The 13,475-nt window shown below is 40.0% G+C and overlaps 1 protein-coding gene across 1 annotated transcript in view; it reads left to right on the top strand.

Annotated features, from left to right (window-relative positions):
• Positions 1-13,475, top strand: part of SAMD12 (sterile alpha motif domain containing 12) — a 176,406-nt gene that overhangs the window by 80,775 nt on the left and 82,156 nt on the right. Inside the window, exon 4 of the mRNA XM_005516945.3 lies at positions 3,653-3,793. Within this exon, the coding sequence (XP_005517002.2) occupies positions 3,653-3,793 (141 nt within the window). The remainder of the gene's footprint in view (positions 1-3,652; positions 3,794-13,475) is intronic.

A 13,475-nucleotide genomic window follows, 5' to 3' on the forward strand; every position in this document is an offset into this window, starting at 1 on the left:
TGTTCTTTCAAGGCTTCTTACGAGGTGTCTGCCTGTGTGTCTGTGAACTGGCAGCTGGGGGAAGAGCAGTAGGATATACCAGTGCATGGAGGTCTGCACATTTCTGATTAGGTACAGCAATCTGTGCTGCCTTTCTTGCTCAAGGGCCAATGCCAGCCTCATTGGACCAGTGCTTATAGTCCTGCTAATGTTCTATGGCATGCAATGTTTTTCCCTCCATTCAAATTTTCATCTAATCCCAGATTGATTCAATGAGATCTGCAGCAGCTAAGTCATATTAGAAAAAATTAGGCCATCAATCTATTATTAAGCTGGAAAGCATTTTATATTTTGTGTTTGCCCTCAGGGTGTCTCAGAACATTCCACGGCTGATCTGCCCTGAGTATGAGAGGGCTGGAGTTTAGGTGCTAAAAGATGCATACAGATACTGAGGGAGTTGTGGAGTTTTGTTTAAAACATTTGGTTTCTAGCCTTACAACTAGCCTGAACCAAGGCTTAGGTGTTTGTCAATGGGACCATTATGGTTCTGTTAGTTTAGGTGCTTTTGAAAAAAAATGTTGGTAGCTCCTACATCTAAGAGTGTCTATCTGTAGTGTTGGGAAATTTTCCTGCAGTGTTAGTTAAGTTCATTCTACTTGTGTCTGAGCAAAGGTCAGTGTATACTCCTAGAAAATGTTGCTTTTGTCATGTTCTGCTTTTGATAATGTATCTGCAAATTAAAAATCTACCCCCAAATTTTACTGTATAGCTGTCCCTCTGTTTAATTGTGTTGCTTGATAAAATGGCCATCTTTTGTATATTCTTACTAATTTTCTATGTTAATCTTAGCTTTTAAAAAGAAAATAGATCTTTAGATCAAGATCCTTCATGTAGGTTATTTCACAGAACAGATGATGTTGGAAGGCACCTCTGGCAATCATCTACTCAAAACAGGGACAAGTGTGTTCAGGATCTTGTCAAACAGGTTTTGAATGCTTCCAAAGACAGAGACTCCACAAATTCTCTGGACAGTTGGTTTTGATGTTTAATAACAAAGAGTTTTTAGCATGAAATGATTACTCTTTCAGATATGCATAATACAGGAAGTAAGACAGAGAAGCATCCAAAATCATTAGCTGATTGTCAGGATCTTGGCCTTAGTGACTAATTGGCTTTAGTGACTCGTCCAGGCACTAAAAATACCTTTTCAAAGGCAAGATTTAGTATCAGAATGAAAATTATTCCAGTTGTGGCTTGGATGTTGTTCTAAGTGTTGAGAGGGAAGAAGGTATGGGGAGGATTAAATTTTCACATTCATGTCCCTTAGTGCCTTCTTGAAATGCCACATTTGGATGTTTGCTTTCTCACCTCATCACTGCCTCAACATGTCACTTTGGATTTGGTGCAAGAAGGAGTTAATTCAAGGCAATTTGTGCAAGCTGCTACAGAGAGTATGAGTCAATAGCATCATGCTTTGAGCCTAAGCCACAGAGGAACTGACATGCCAAGCATTGAAAAGAGACATCTCTGTGCACACTAAACTTCCAAGGGCAGTGGCTGGGGTAGAAAAACTATTTGAATATGAACTAAAGAGTTGCCCAGAGGAAGGAAAAAGTAATGACTATATATCCATGGCCAAAAAGAGATGGAGGGCACTGGATGAGATGCATGGCCTCTGTCTGTCCTTTCATATTAGTGTTGCTGACTCCTTGCCCTATGATGACATGTGTGTTGGCACTCTTTTAAACTGGTGTCTTGTATTTTTATTTGCTTTCAGTTGCAAAACAACATACTCTTGAACTGTTATACATCCTTTATAAATTGCTTTAAGATGTTTTAGTGTGATAAGATGATATAAAAATTGAAGTCATTATTACTGCCTTTATCACCAGAGAAATTGGACAGCTGGCATTGATCTGCAAGAGACTTTATTTCCATAGTTTGTTATTACATTAACCCTTAGAATTTTTCTTGTTTGTGATTTCAGAGAAAGATTTCCTAATCAAAAGGTCATCCTTTGTAGCATGTAGTGTTTGAGAGACACAGAAGGGCAGAAAATCTATGAATGCTGTCATTTTTATCTGATCAATAATGTCTTGCTTTATTAATAGTAATATCCCAGTATTTTACATTTTGTCATATGAAGATCCTACAGAACTGCTTGTGAGCGAAATTTCGCAGTTTGTGAAAAGCGTGCTGCTAACTCTGGTTTGGGTCAGATAGTCTATTCCCCTTTAAATTTTTGGCATTTATCTTAATTATTTTAATTAAAATAATTATCAAAATTCTCTACTCTTTGCTATTTTATAAGTAAAGAGGTTGAATAAGGGCCTTATCTTGCTGTGTTGAGTAACACTTTCTAATGAGCTAAATTGTACCATTCATCCAAAAGCTACAGTAATGGTAGCACAGAGGCTGCTGTGTTGCAGAGGGAATTACTTGCTCTTTGCTGTCTGCTGCTGATTTCAGAATAAGGCCTGAGAAGTCAAAGAAGGGATTTTTAATAATTAAAAACCAGAGGAGGTAAACATTGAACTTGTTTAAAAAAGTGCACCAAACATGTGATTTTTAAGGGAGTATCATCGTAGCTCCAGTTTGATTTGTTTTTATTGGCCAGGGCACCTTTAGATAGCAAATGTATGTAGTGGGAATCAAGAGTCAGTAGAGGGCTGCACAGCACTCCTCCCTGTACTACATCACAGCAATGGTGAAGACCAAAGGAAGTAAGTTTTGGTTTTCTTCCTATGGTAAAATTCTGCTTGATGCTGTGGTTCTCTGCTTGGTTCATATACTTCTTTACTGTTGGCTCAGCCAGTGTACAGCCTTGTTCCTGTTTATTTATAGCATAGCCATGCCCAAAAGATGGAGTCAGAGTTCCACTAGCAAAATCGGGAGAATGTAGATTGTTTGATTTTTTTTAAACATCTACAATCTGCCTGGAACTGTGTTTCGACATTAACCTGATACTAAAGATAAGTCACAAACTGGGAGTGAAAGCCTGCAAAGACCATAGGCTCCTTATACTTGGGCAGATGGCTTTTTATAGTTGGACACAATATTTTTCGGGAATGATTTAGATATAATTGATGGAAATCTCTGGGTTTTTTTTTTTTCCAACTTTGCTGTGATAGTTTGCTGTTAAGAGGGATTTGGAAGGCTGAACCATGAAGTACAGAACCATCCTGGGAAATGGTGCTGCTAAACTATATACATATCTGAATTGCAGCAATATTCATCCGTGGTATATCTTAAATTGATTTAATTTGTAAAACCCACGGTCATTGGTTTTCACTCATTTCTTGACATGATGTTTGAAAATAGGTGAGAGTCTATTTAGATACCTATGTCAGTTGTAGACTTATAGGGGTTGTCCTACCCATGGGAGACTAACTGTCCCTTAAGAACAGTGATTGGCTGACTAAAATGGCACAAGATACCTGTTTTACATGCCTCTATCTCACAAAGCACCAAAACAATACAGAAAAACAATAGAAACGGGAGGAGTATCAAATAAATCTCTAACAGTAAGGGAGTACCAGATGGAACAATATCCTCTCAGAATGAGGTATTTCAGGGTTGAGAATTTTTTCTGTAGCAAATTATCATGTCAGAATGAGCCTATTGCAGTAATGGAAATCCTTGGGTGATTTTTCTTTTTGGCTTTTGTTTCCAGGCCGTGCTTTGCTGAGACTTACTGACAAAAAGCTTGAACGAATGGGCATTGCCCAGGAAAGCCTGCGACAGCACATTCTGCAGCAAGTCCTTCAGCTGAAGGTGAGAGAAGAAGTCCGAAACCTCCAGCTGCTCACACAAGGTATGAAAAATAATTTTGATATGGACAGTTACTGATATCAGATAGAAGTTTGCCTGAGGGCATAAAAGGTGACTTGATGTTCTTCTACAAGAAATGATGCGTGAAAATGTCTCAAAGATTCCACACACTTTTCAAGGGGGGAACAAAAGGTAAAATAATGCATAAACAAATAGAGATGTTCAGCTGCCTGTTTTGTGTGATGAATAGGCTCCATCTACAATTTGATGATGGTCCTTCTTAAGTGTCTGCTTACTAAGATGAAAATAATTATGCATAAAGGGCACAGATGGAGGACCTTCTGTCTTAAAAGCATTGGCCATTTTGCACTAATTGTTTACTTTCAGTGTTAGAAAAACAGTGTAGTTTCTGTAGCCTGTTTTATGGTAAGAACTGTCAGTGGGAAATTATCTGTTAGACTGTTTTTGACTGATGGCTGATTCCTTCTTCATGTTGCAATAATTTTTTTGACTTGAATAGAGTTGCTTCTAATTTTTGCTGCTAAGAAGATACAAAACTGGGCTCAATATGAAGTCTAAATTAGAAGACAGAGTAGAAGGAGTAACAAAAAAGGTTATATATGTTTTCCAAATGAGGTTTAGATGTTTTATGATGACTTTTGTTACTGTCTCTCTAGTAATGGCTATACTAACATGGAAGAAAAACAGTCATTGTGACAATACTGTAAAGGAACATTTAGACATCCTCTACTATATATCTGCAATATTTTCTCAATGTTAAATGCTGTTAATGTTAATATTAAATGTATCTCCAGTGGGATAGCATAAAACAGATACTTCTGTGGTGTTTTGGTTCAGCATGTTGTATGTCACACTGTATGAAAAAAACAGAGTTCCTCAGTACATGCAGTGTATTTTTAACAAAATGTCCTTCACACATTACATTATGTTCCCAATTAAGCCTTGCTCACTGTGTTTGGGGAAAAACTCTGATTAGCATTTTATCAGAAAGAGCTGAAGTCTCAACTGAATTGTTTCTTCAGGCTTGGTGTCTTGTGGATTGTGATGAGGAGTTTTAGGGTTCCTTTGTTTTGCCATGAGCTGTTAAAAGAAGCTCACCTCATCTTCTGTCATGTCAAAAGTAGAGCACATGCTGAAGCATGAATGTCTTCCCCAGATGTTTAGAACTCTTACTTTTCCCTTTATCCATTCATCCGTTATTCCTAAATTCTTTTCTTCCGTGTTGGCCAGGTTCTTTCTTCCACTGCATCTGGAATGTTACTTGAGAGTTTGATGGACTGCAAAGCTCTGGGCATCACTGTTACAGGCCTGCTTATTGAAGTTGGGATTAGGTTGATATGGGACAATGAAGACCCATTAGCTATAAATTTTTATCAGTTCATCACTGCTGTCCAGATAGATTCCTGCATAGACTTATGTTTGGCATTGAGAACTACGTGTTTCCTGTGTTCTGTATTGTTTCTCTCTGGTTCCCCTCTGGACACATCAGCTGGTGTATGACTTAGACTCAGGCAGCAATGACTGCTATTTCAAGGAAGTCAAGATCCGTTGAGATCTATTCTTTGCCCATGCAGCTGAGGATGCAAGTTTGGACTTTGGTAAGAGAATGAATGAACACATGCTGGACTGTGAAGGACAGATTGGCACTGGATGCATGGATGTGTGTTTAATGTAGTCTCTCTCTGCTGTGCAGAGGGAATGTTCTTATTACTCTGATCCCATAAAGGCAGGACATCGTGTGCTTTATGAAAGACAGCACAAGCTTGACAAAAAGCTGGAGGTCTGCAGCTCCAGATGTCTTCCCCCACAATGGTGTTGGCCACTGTGCTGCATTTCAGAGACACTCCGTGTGATACACTTCAGAGTATATCCTTGGGTAAATGGCTCAGACTGAGAACTTCTGGCAAAAGCGTTTATTCCTTGCTTTGCTGAGGTCTGTTACAGTGTAACCATGAGAGCCAATACCCGCTGCTGGTCAGCACAGAGAGACCAAACATGCTGCATTCAAAGCTATGGTTTTCAGGGTTGGGTGGCCACTGGTGTGACCACCAGCCACAAGAGCTTGTGGTTGCCCTGTTCCAGAGCTCAGCTGGGAGTGGCTGTGTGAGGGACAAGAGCTCTCTGTCTTTGCAGGAAGAAAACAGTGGCACTAATCCAAACTCACATCAGTAAAACAATACAAATACCATTTTAATACAAATCCATGAATGTACCTCATGCACTGTTAAACCTCTTGTCTGAAAGCCAGTAATATTCATGTGCTGTTGGTCCACCAAGGATAGTATGAAAGTAGGCATCTCCCAGGAGAATAAAAACAGAGTGCTTAAGCAGACTCTTTCTTTTAAAAAGCTAGAGGAACCAAAACTCTGTTTACTTTCACCTTCTTAAACAGAGCTGAAGTTATGGGCAGAACAGCAGTTTATAAGAACATTCCCCTGTGCAGCAAAGCTGTGTTAATTGTATGATTCCAGGGTGAGGGGACAGTGAGTGACAGGATGATAGCAGTACTCCTGTCCCTTATCACCTCATTTGCTCTAAGCTGGAGTGTTTGTCCATTGAAAGTGCTTGATGGAAGTACTAAGGTTAGGATATTATTTCTCAACCACAGTGCAACTTGTAAAGCTCTTTGTGTGTCAGCTGTTCTCCAGAATTGGTTCTGTCCCCTTTCCTAGTTTCTCCAAAGTGTGTCCACTCACATTCTTGTTATGATTTATATGTTCCTGATCCTGATCCAAAGCTACTGGAATAGCTTTCTGTAACTGGTTTTTATTTTTGTTTTGGAGAATACCTGGAGAACATTTTTTTCTCTGAAAAGTTGTTTCTGCCTTTTGGAAATTCCACTAGCAAAGTCCAGGTCACACTGTTGCTATTGCTATACTGTGCCTTGCTGTCCTCCAAAAAGAGGGGGGAAAAAGCTCTCTGTCTCTCAGTGCATAGCTCAGGAGACTGTTAGGTGAAAGAAGCTGTTAAAACCCATTTCTGAATTAATGTAGCACACAAGCTGGGCTGCAAGCAATGAGGTCCTAATTCAGAATCCATTGATGTCAGCAAAAAGACTTCCACTGACTTCAGTACATACCCAAGTTGAAGCTGTATTAAACAGGGAAAGTTTTAAAAAAGCATTATATAATAGTTACCAGATATTTTAAGTGGCTTTGTGTTCTGTTGTCTGCAGAGAAAGTTAACCTCATTTTAAAAACTCAATAGCACTCTTTTCTACTCCTGTTTCAGAAAATGACTTAAAACCATTTCATTCTTCTTCATTCAAGACACACCATCCAGTCTCTTAAAACCAGAATAGTACGTGATTGTGTAATTGAAGTCTTGTCTTGAGTTTTAGGAGGACTTTTCTTTGGAGAAAGAACTGCCTGATTGAGGCTGTTATTGGTAGAAACACTATTCCAGCCTCCACTAGGATAGGAGGGCATAGGCCCAACTACTGATCTGTGCTTTCTTCCCAGACTTAGTGATGTTGAGGAACTAATTTGACAAAATATCATCCAATGTCTCTTGGGGAGAGCTGCACACTGTTGGAAACACCATTATTATACTGTTATCACTGTAAGCTTGAGTTGAAAGATCATTTTTGTACAAAAAGCCTTACATAGGTACACAGAGAAGGAAGAAGTTATTCTGACATTTTTCAATGTAAATCCTGCTTTGGTCTAGCACAGAAAAGACTGTCCTCAAAGTGGTAGAACAGTGCTGTGTGTGTTCCTGAGCAAAGTATCCACACACAGCAATCTGCTCATAGGGCTGAGCTTGAGAAGCATTTTTGGATTTGTATTAAATGATAACTAGTATTTAGGATGATGTTAGGCCCCTTCTAAGTTCCTCTCTGAGTTCCGTATAGGGCAAAGGATTACTTGAATTTACTGCCAGGGGAGTATTTCTCCTAGCAAAACATGTTAGAATGAAGCTTTGTGCTTCACGGGAAATCATCTCAGCAGTTAATATCTCTTGAAATTTTTTCTTCACTAGGTTTTCTGCTCATCCTCCACTGATGCTGAGTTACTGAAAAATATATGTGCCCAATGGGAGTCACAGTCAGACTGATTCCCTCCCTCCCATTTCCAACATAGTTTCATTCATAACCTGTTAAGGTACCCTAGCACTGTATTCTTCCAGAAGGGAAATTGGAAGGCCTTCAAAGTTGCATCTCATGTTCATCTAAATTCAGGAATGATGCATCCTAACAATAAAGAAATCAGGCAAAAAAATGCCATAAGGCTTGCATAAATGAGGAGCTCCTGGGCAAACTCAAGCACAAGGAAGCCTTACAGAGAGTGGAAGCAAGGACATGTAGCCTGGGAGAAACACAGAAAAAGTGAAAAGCAGGAATCAGGTTAGGAAAGCTAAAGCTCTGATAGAATTAAAGCTGGCCAGAGATGTCAGCAGCAACAGGAAAATCTTCTATAGGTACACAGGTGATAAAAGAAAGACTATGGTGAATATGAGTCTTCTCTGGAAGAAAATAGGAGATATGGTTACCCAGGACATGGAGAAAGCTGAGGTAATCAATACATTTTTTGCCTCAGTTTTCACTTCCAAGTTCTCCAGCCACAGAAGGCAAAGGCAGGGGGCTGGAAGAATGAACCAGTTGTAGATCAGGATCAAATGCATCTAAGGACCCTGAAGGTGCACAAGTCTACAGGACCTGATGAGGTGTATCCACAGGTCCCGAGGGACAGATGAGGTGTCTATGCCACTATCCATCGTATTTGAGAAGTTGTGGCAGTCCAGTCAAGTTCCAGTGATTGGAACCCTAATTTTTTTTAAATGGAATAAAGGAAGACCAGGTAAACTACTGGCTGGTCAGTCTCACCTCTGTGCCCATTAAGATCATGGCAAGATCAAGACTTTTCTGTGTGACCATTCTCCAGCAGTCACACTCTCACTGTCTGAGATTTCAGTGCTGGAAGCAAAGCCCCTCCACTGTGGGTGGTTCCAGGCTGATGTATGTACAGCTTGACTCCCTATACACCCACCACTCTCACAGTCAAACAAGGTTTCCATAACAGCTCAGCCCAGGGTTTCCCATAGCAAAGTCTCAGACCTCTGGATTCTTTAAATAGCTTTATCATGGTACAGCAACAAAATAACAGCTTGAGCTGCTGCTTCAGAACAAAGGAAACCCTAGGCTTTTGTATCCTTTTGGTCTAACACATGAAAAGTCTGGACTCTTCCTGCTGAGTCACTGGCTCCTGCTGTGTCTCTGCCTGTTTGGTCACCTGGCTGGTGCCACAGGTCCCTGGACATTTGCATAGCAAAGGGTTGGTGCCAGTTCTCAGCCTTTTGCTTCAGGTTCTTGCCAGCCAGAGCTCAATCTGCAGGTCTCACTGCAGCTGCTCACTGAGCTACCTGTGCTGAATGTATTCCTGGGCACAGATCCTCCTGGAAACTATGCTAAGGCACATAGGAAGTAAGGAGGTGATTTTTCAGCCAGCATGGCATCACTAAGGGCAAATTGTGCCTGACAAATTTGGCAGCCTTCTATGATGGGGTTGCAGGGCTGATGGGTAAGGAAAGAGCAACTGGTATGATCTAACTGGACTTATGCAAAACATTTGAAATTGTCTCACACGACATCCTTTACTTTAAATTAGAGAGACATGGTTTTGATGGATGGATTACTCAGTGGATAAGGAATTGGCTGGATGGTCACACTGAAAGAGATGTGGTCAATGGCTTGATGTCCCAAGTGGAGACCAGTGATGAGTGTCATTCATCAGGGCTTGGCACTGGGACTAGTGCTGTTTAACATTTTTGTAGTGACATGGACAGTGGGATCCAGTGCATCCTCAGCAAGTCTGCCACTGACACCAAGCTGTGTGGTGCTGTTGACACTCTGGAGGGAAGGGATGCCATCCAGAGAGATCTGGTCAGGGTAGAAAGGTGGGTCCATGCAATCCTCATGAAGTTCAACATGGCCAAGTGCAAGATCCTGCACCTGGGTTGGGTCACTTCCAAAATATTCTATGATTCTATAACTGAGCAAAGAAAAGTAGAGCCTTGTGTTCTAGTGATGGATCATTCACTAGGTTTTAGAGGAACTTTGTAACAGAAGCATTGCCTTCAGGGTATTTGTGGTGAGTAAGTCAGGACCATGAAACCCTCCTTAGCAGAAGTGTTTTACAAGGATTTTGGCAGTTATCAGCCTGTTAGTGCTGAAGGCAGGCTTGATGAAAATTTGGCATGGAACTCTCCCAGTCTATCAGAAACATGATGCTACTTCCTGTTTTCCCTATCTGCTTTATCCATATGGATATCAAAGCTGGGAGGAACCTGAGCACTGTTGTACCAGCTTTCATCACTATGTGTGAGATTTGTTGTCATTTTCCATAATCAAAACTTTAGAGTATTAGACTCAGTCCCATCTTCTGATTTCCCACATAATAAGACACTTCCTGCTGTGGTGGCTCCAGTACACAGCATGAATGATTTGGAGTTACACACCTGTCTGGAATGGGACTTGAGTGGTCAGAAATTTTGAGAACATGGGAACTTGCCATGCACAGGACTGGAAGGTCAGCAAGTTAAGAAAAAGCAATTGTATCTTGCTGTCCCTCTGCTGTAGACTTTATGGATCTTGTGGCATCTGAACTGTTATTGCCTACTGTCTTTCATGTTCCTTGAAGAAATACTGCTTGAGATCAGCACATTTCTTTGTTACCCCTACAAAGAAGTACATTCTGTGTACATTCTGGACTCAAGGTCTTGGCATCCAAGGAATCTTGGTTCCATATACCTGTGGTGTTTCAAGGCCTGCAGGATTTGAAATCTTGGCTGTCTTCTTACGAGACATCACTTCTTTTGTTATCATTTTTTTGACCTTACCTTTTTCTTTCACCTAACCCTTAAGCTTCCAACTAGTCAGGAAGGGCCTTTCTTGCCAAAGCAAGTACAGAGTACTATGTAACTCTTTCTTGCATATGTTGCATGCATGGCATCTATCCAAGGCACAGAAAAAAATACTTGCTCTTTCAGAAGAGCACCAGCAAGCTTAATTCACAGTTGGTTTCCTTTGCTCTGTGCTCCTGTTATGCTTCAAAATGTCTGAGGGACCTTGTGAGTTGAACATAGTGTATCATGAAAGCACTGTCAGAAATTACTCAATAACAGTAGTTTATCCCTTATCATAGCATGAAAACTGTGTTCCAGAACTCAGCATGCTAAATTGCCTGATTACAGGTAAAGAAATCTTAACCTTCTTCTCAATACGGGTTTATTTTCACTAAATGTCCATATCCCTTTTACTCCTTTCTATTGTATGTCCTTTTTTCCTGTACAACTGCAGGAATTATTGCACTTGTTCTTAACACTGCTTTTCAAGACTGTAAAACGACTTTGCCACCACCCATTAGACTACAAAAGAGCAGTCTTTGTTGTATTCTTCCCATTCCAGTCAAGGACAGTTTCAGCACTTAACAGAGGATGTAGCTCTGGAATCAGAAGCCGTGGCTGTTCATGAGAGGCTTTTCAGACTTTAGGCACTGTTAAGATGTCTGAAAATATTTTTTTTCAGGTTACAAGTATGCACTGAGGGCTTCTGTATGGTTTTCATTTATTTTAGCTGAAACACAATATTGTATGTGGAGTGTGTATCTGAGCAAAGATAAAATATCTAATATACATGCATCAGTGATGATAAATGTTGAATTCCATCTATTAGGCTTCAGTTACTTGAATTTCATGTGTCTCATTTCTAACCTGAAGAATATACTTTGCAATGCAGTCAATGGTCCCTGGCAGACCATTGCATTGCTGTGGGACTGTTAGTTACCTTTAAGCTATTGCTATGATGCTAATACATATTCATATCAAAAAACCAAGTGATTCAGCTGACACGTAAAGTAAGTTCCAATACACTGGACAATACATTGTAATGCACTCTGGATAAGTTTAGCACAGAATTGTCCTTCAATATTTGTAGTATATTAGTTTGGAATATGAATAAGGAAACATAGGACCTATGAAATCTGTATTGATGAACTTCTCTGGCAAGATTTTAGCTGTATAATATTATGATGTGCTTGCATTTTTATGTGCTTCTATAAATAGTATTGCGACTCAGTCTACTGGTAATGTAGTATTAGCTGTTTTGTATGACTGCAAGATCATGATTGCAGTTGCCTGGTTTTCTTATTATTTTATTAATGCTGATTTTTTCTTTTTCATTCCTGCTTTTCAAATTTCTCAAAAGTCAGCCTACTGGTCAGTTTGGTCTGGAATGCTTAGTCCTTCTGAACTAATGCATACCCAATAATGTCTTACATGTTTGATGACTATATATTACATATATATAAAAACATATATATGTATGTATTTTCTCATTAATGTGTAAATTGGAAAGAGAAAAAACAATTCTTCTCAAAGCTTAATTAAAATAAAGTAAAGTACTGCTGTTTGTGCTGCAGCCAGTCGTGAAAGACTTTTAGCTAAATAGGAAAGCTTTCAGCAGTCAGTCTGTTATTTAACAACAGCTGTTTGTGATCAGTGCCAGTGGAAATAACTTGTTTTCACCCATTCACAAAGAACAGGCTGGTAAAATGGATTCCAGGAATAGGTACAGTCTTTCACACAGAGTTTAAATAAATCATATTGTAAGATGGTGCCATTTACAGTGTAACATACTTGTGATTTTTAATGAGATTCTTACAGAAATCAGACATAGAATAAAATTAGGATTGATCATAGAATGGTCTGGGTTGGAAGGGACCTTAAGACCATCTAGGTCCAACCCTCCTGCCATACAGGCACACCCAGCCACCTTCCACTAGCCTAGGTTTCTCAAAGCCCCATCCAATGTGGTCTTGAATAATTCCAGGAATGGGGCATTCACAACTTCTCTGAGCAACCTGTTCCAGTGCCTCACCACACTCACAGTAAAGAATGTCTTTCCTATGTTCAATCTAAAGCTGCCTTTTTTCAGTCTGAAGCCACTACCCCTTGTCCTGTTGCTACATGTCTTTGATAGTTGTTTTATAAAAGAACTGAGGAAATCAGAGCCCTAACTATAATTCTGACCCCTAAGAAAGTACATGGAAATTTTTACTGCTGTGCTTCTGTTTCACTCCTGACTATCTTCATCAACCAACACTTTTTTTTTTTTGTCAAACTGAGTATATAGCATTGGAAATAAGAAGACAAGAAATGCCATTCTCTGTTGGATCCAGTATCCCTCTATCCCACTACTAGGCCTTTAACAGCAGCAGATGATGTTTAGGCACATCCCCGGATCCTGTTCCCTCTCTGTGGTCCCATTCCCTTGGACTGTCCAGCACTCAGAATTGGTGCATTTGGAGGAATATTAGGCCCTGCCTAATTCTTTTGTATCCATTGAGAATCTGTCTCACAGTCTTAAGAAACAAGTTGTTCACAAGAAGTTTTTTACAAACTAAAATATCATCACTGGCAGCCTCAGTGGTGACAAAAGTGCAAAAGCCTGACTTGGCATGCCTTCAGTTGAGTACTTCGGCCTTCCACAGACGCTCTAAGCACTCCTACTATCATGTGCACACAGTAGTAGCTGCACATCCTCTATATTTCAGATCCACCAGTCACACCTCAGATGTGACACATCAGATGAATTATACCTGTTGCTCTCCATCGATTATTTCAGACACTTGGAATGGTTGGCAGATGTATTTGTCTACACAGTTGATGACTAAATGTGGATCAGAGAAATTCCCACTTGCTAAGCC

This window comes from Pseudopodoces humilis, chromosome 1 (assembly GCF_049639895.1).
Source record: "Pseudopodoces humilis isolate 2021_Gansu_Grassland_sample_001 chromosome 1, ASM4963989v1, whole genome shotgun sequence".
NCBI lineage: Eukaryota > Metazoa > Chordata > Aves > Passeriformes > Paridae > Pseudopodoces > Pseudopodoces humilis.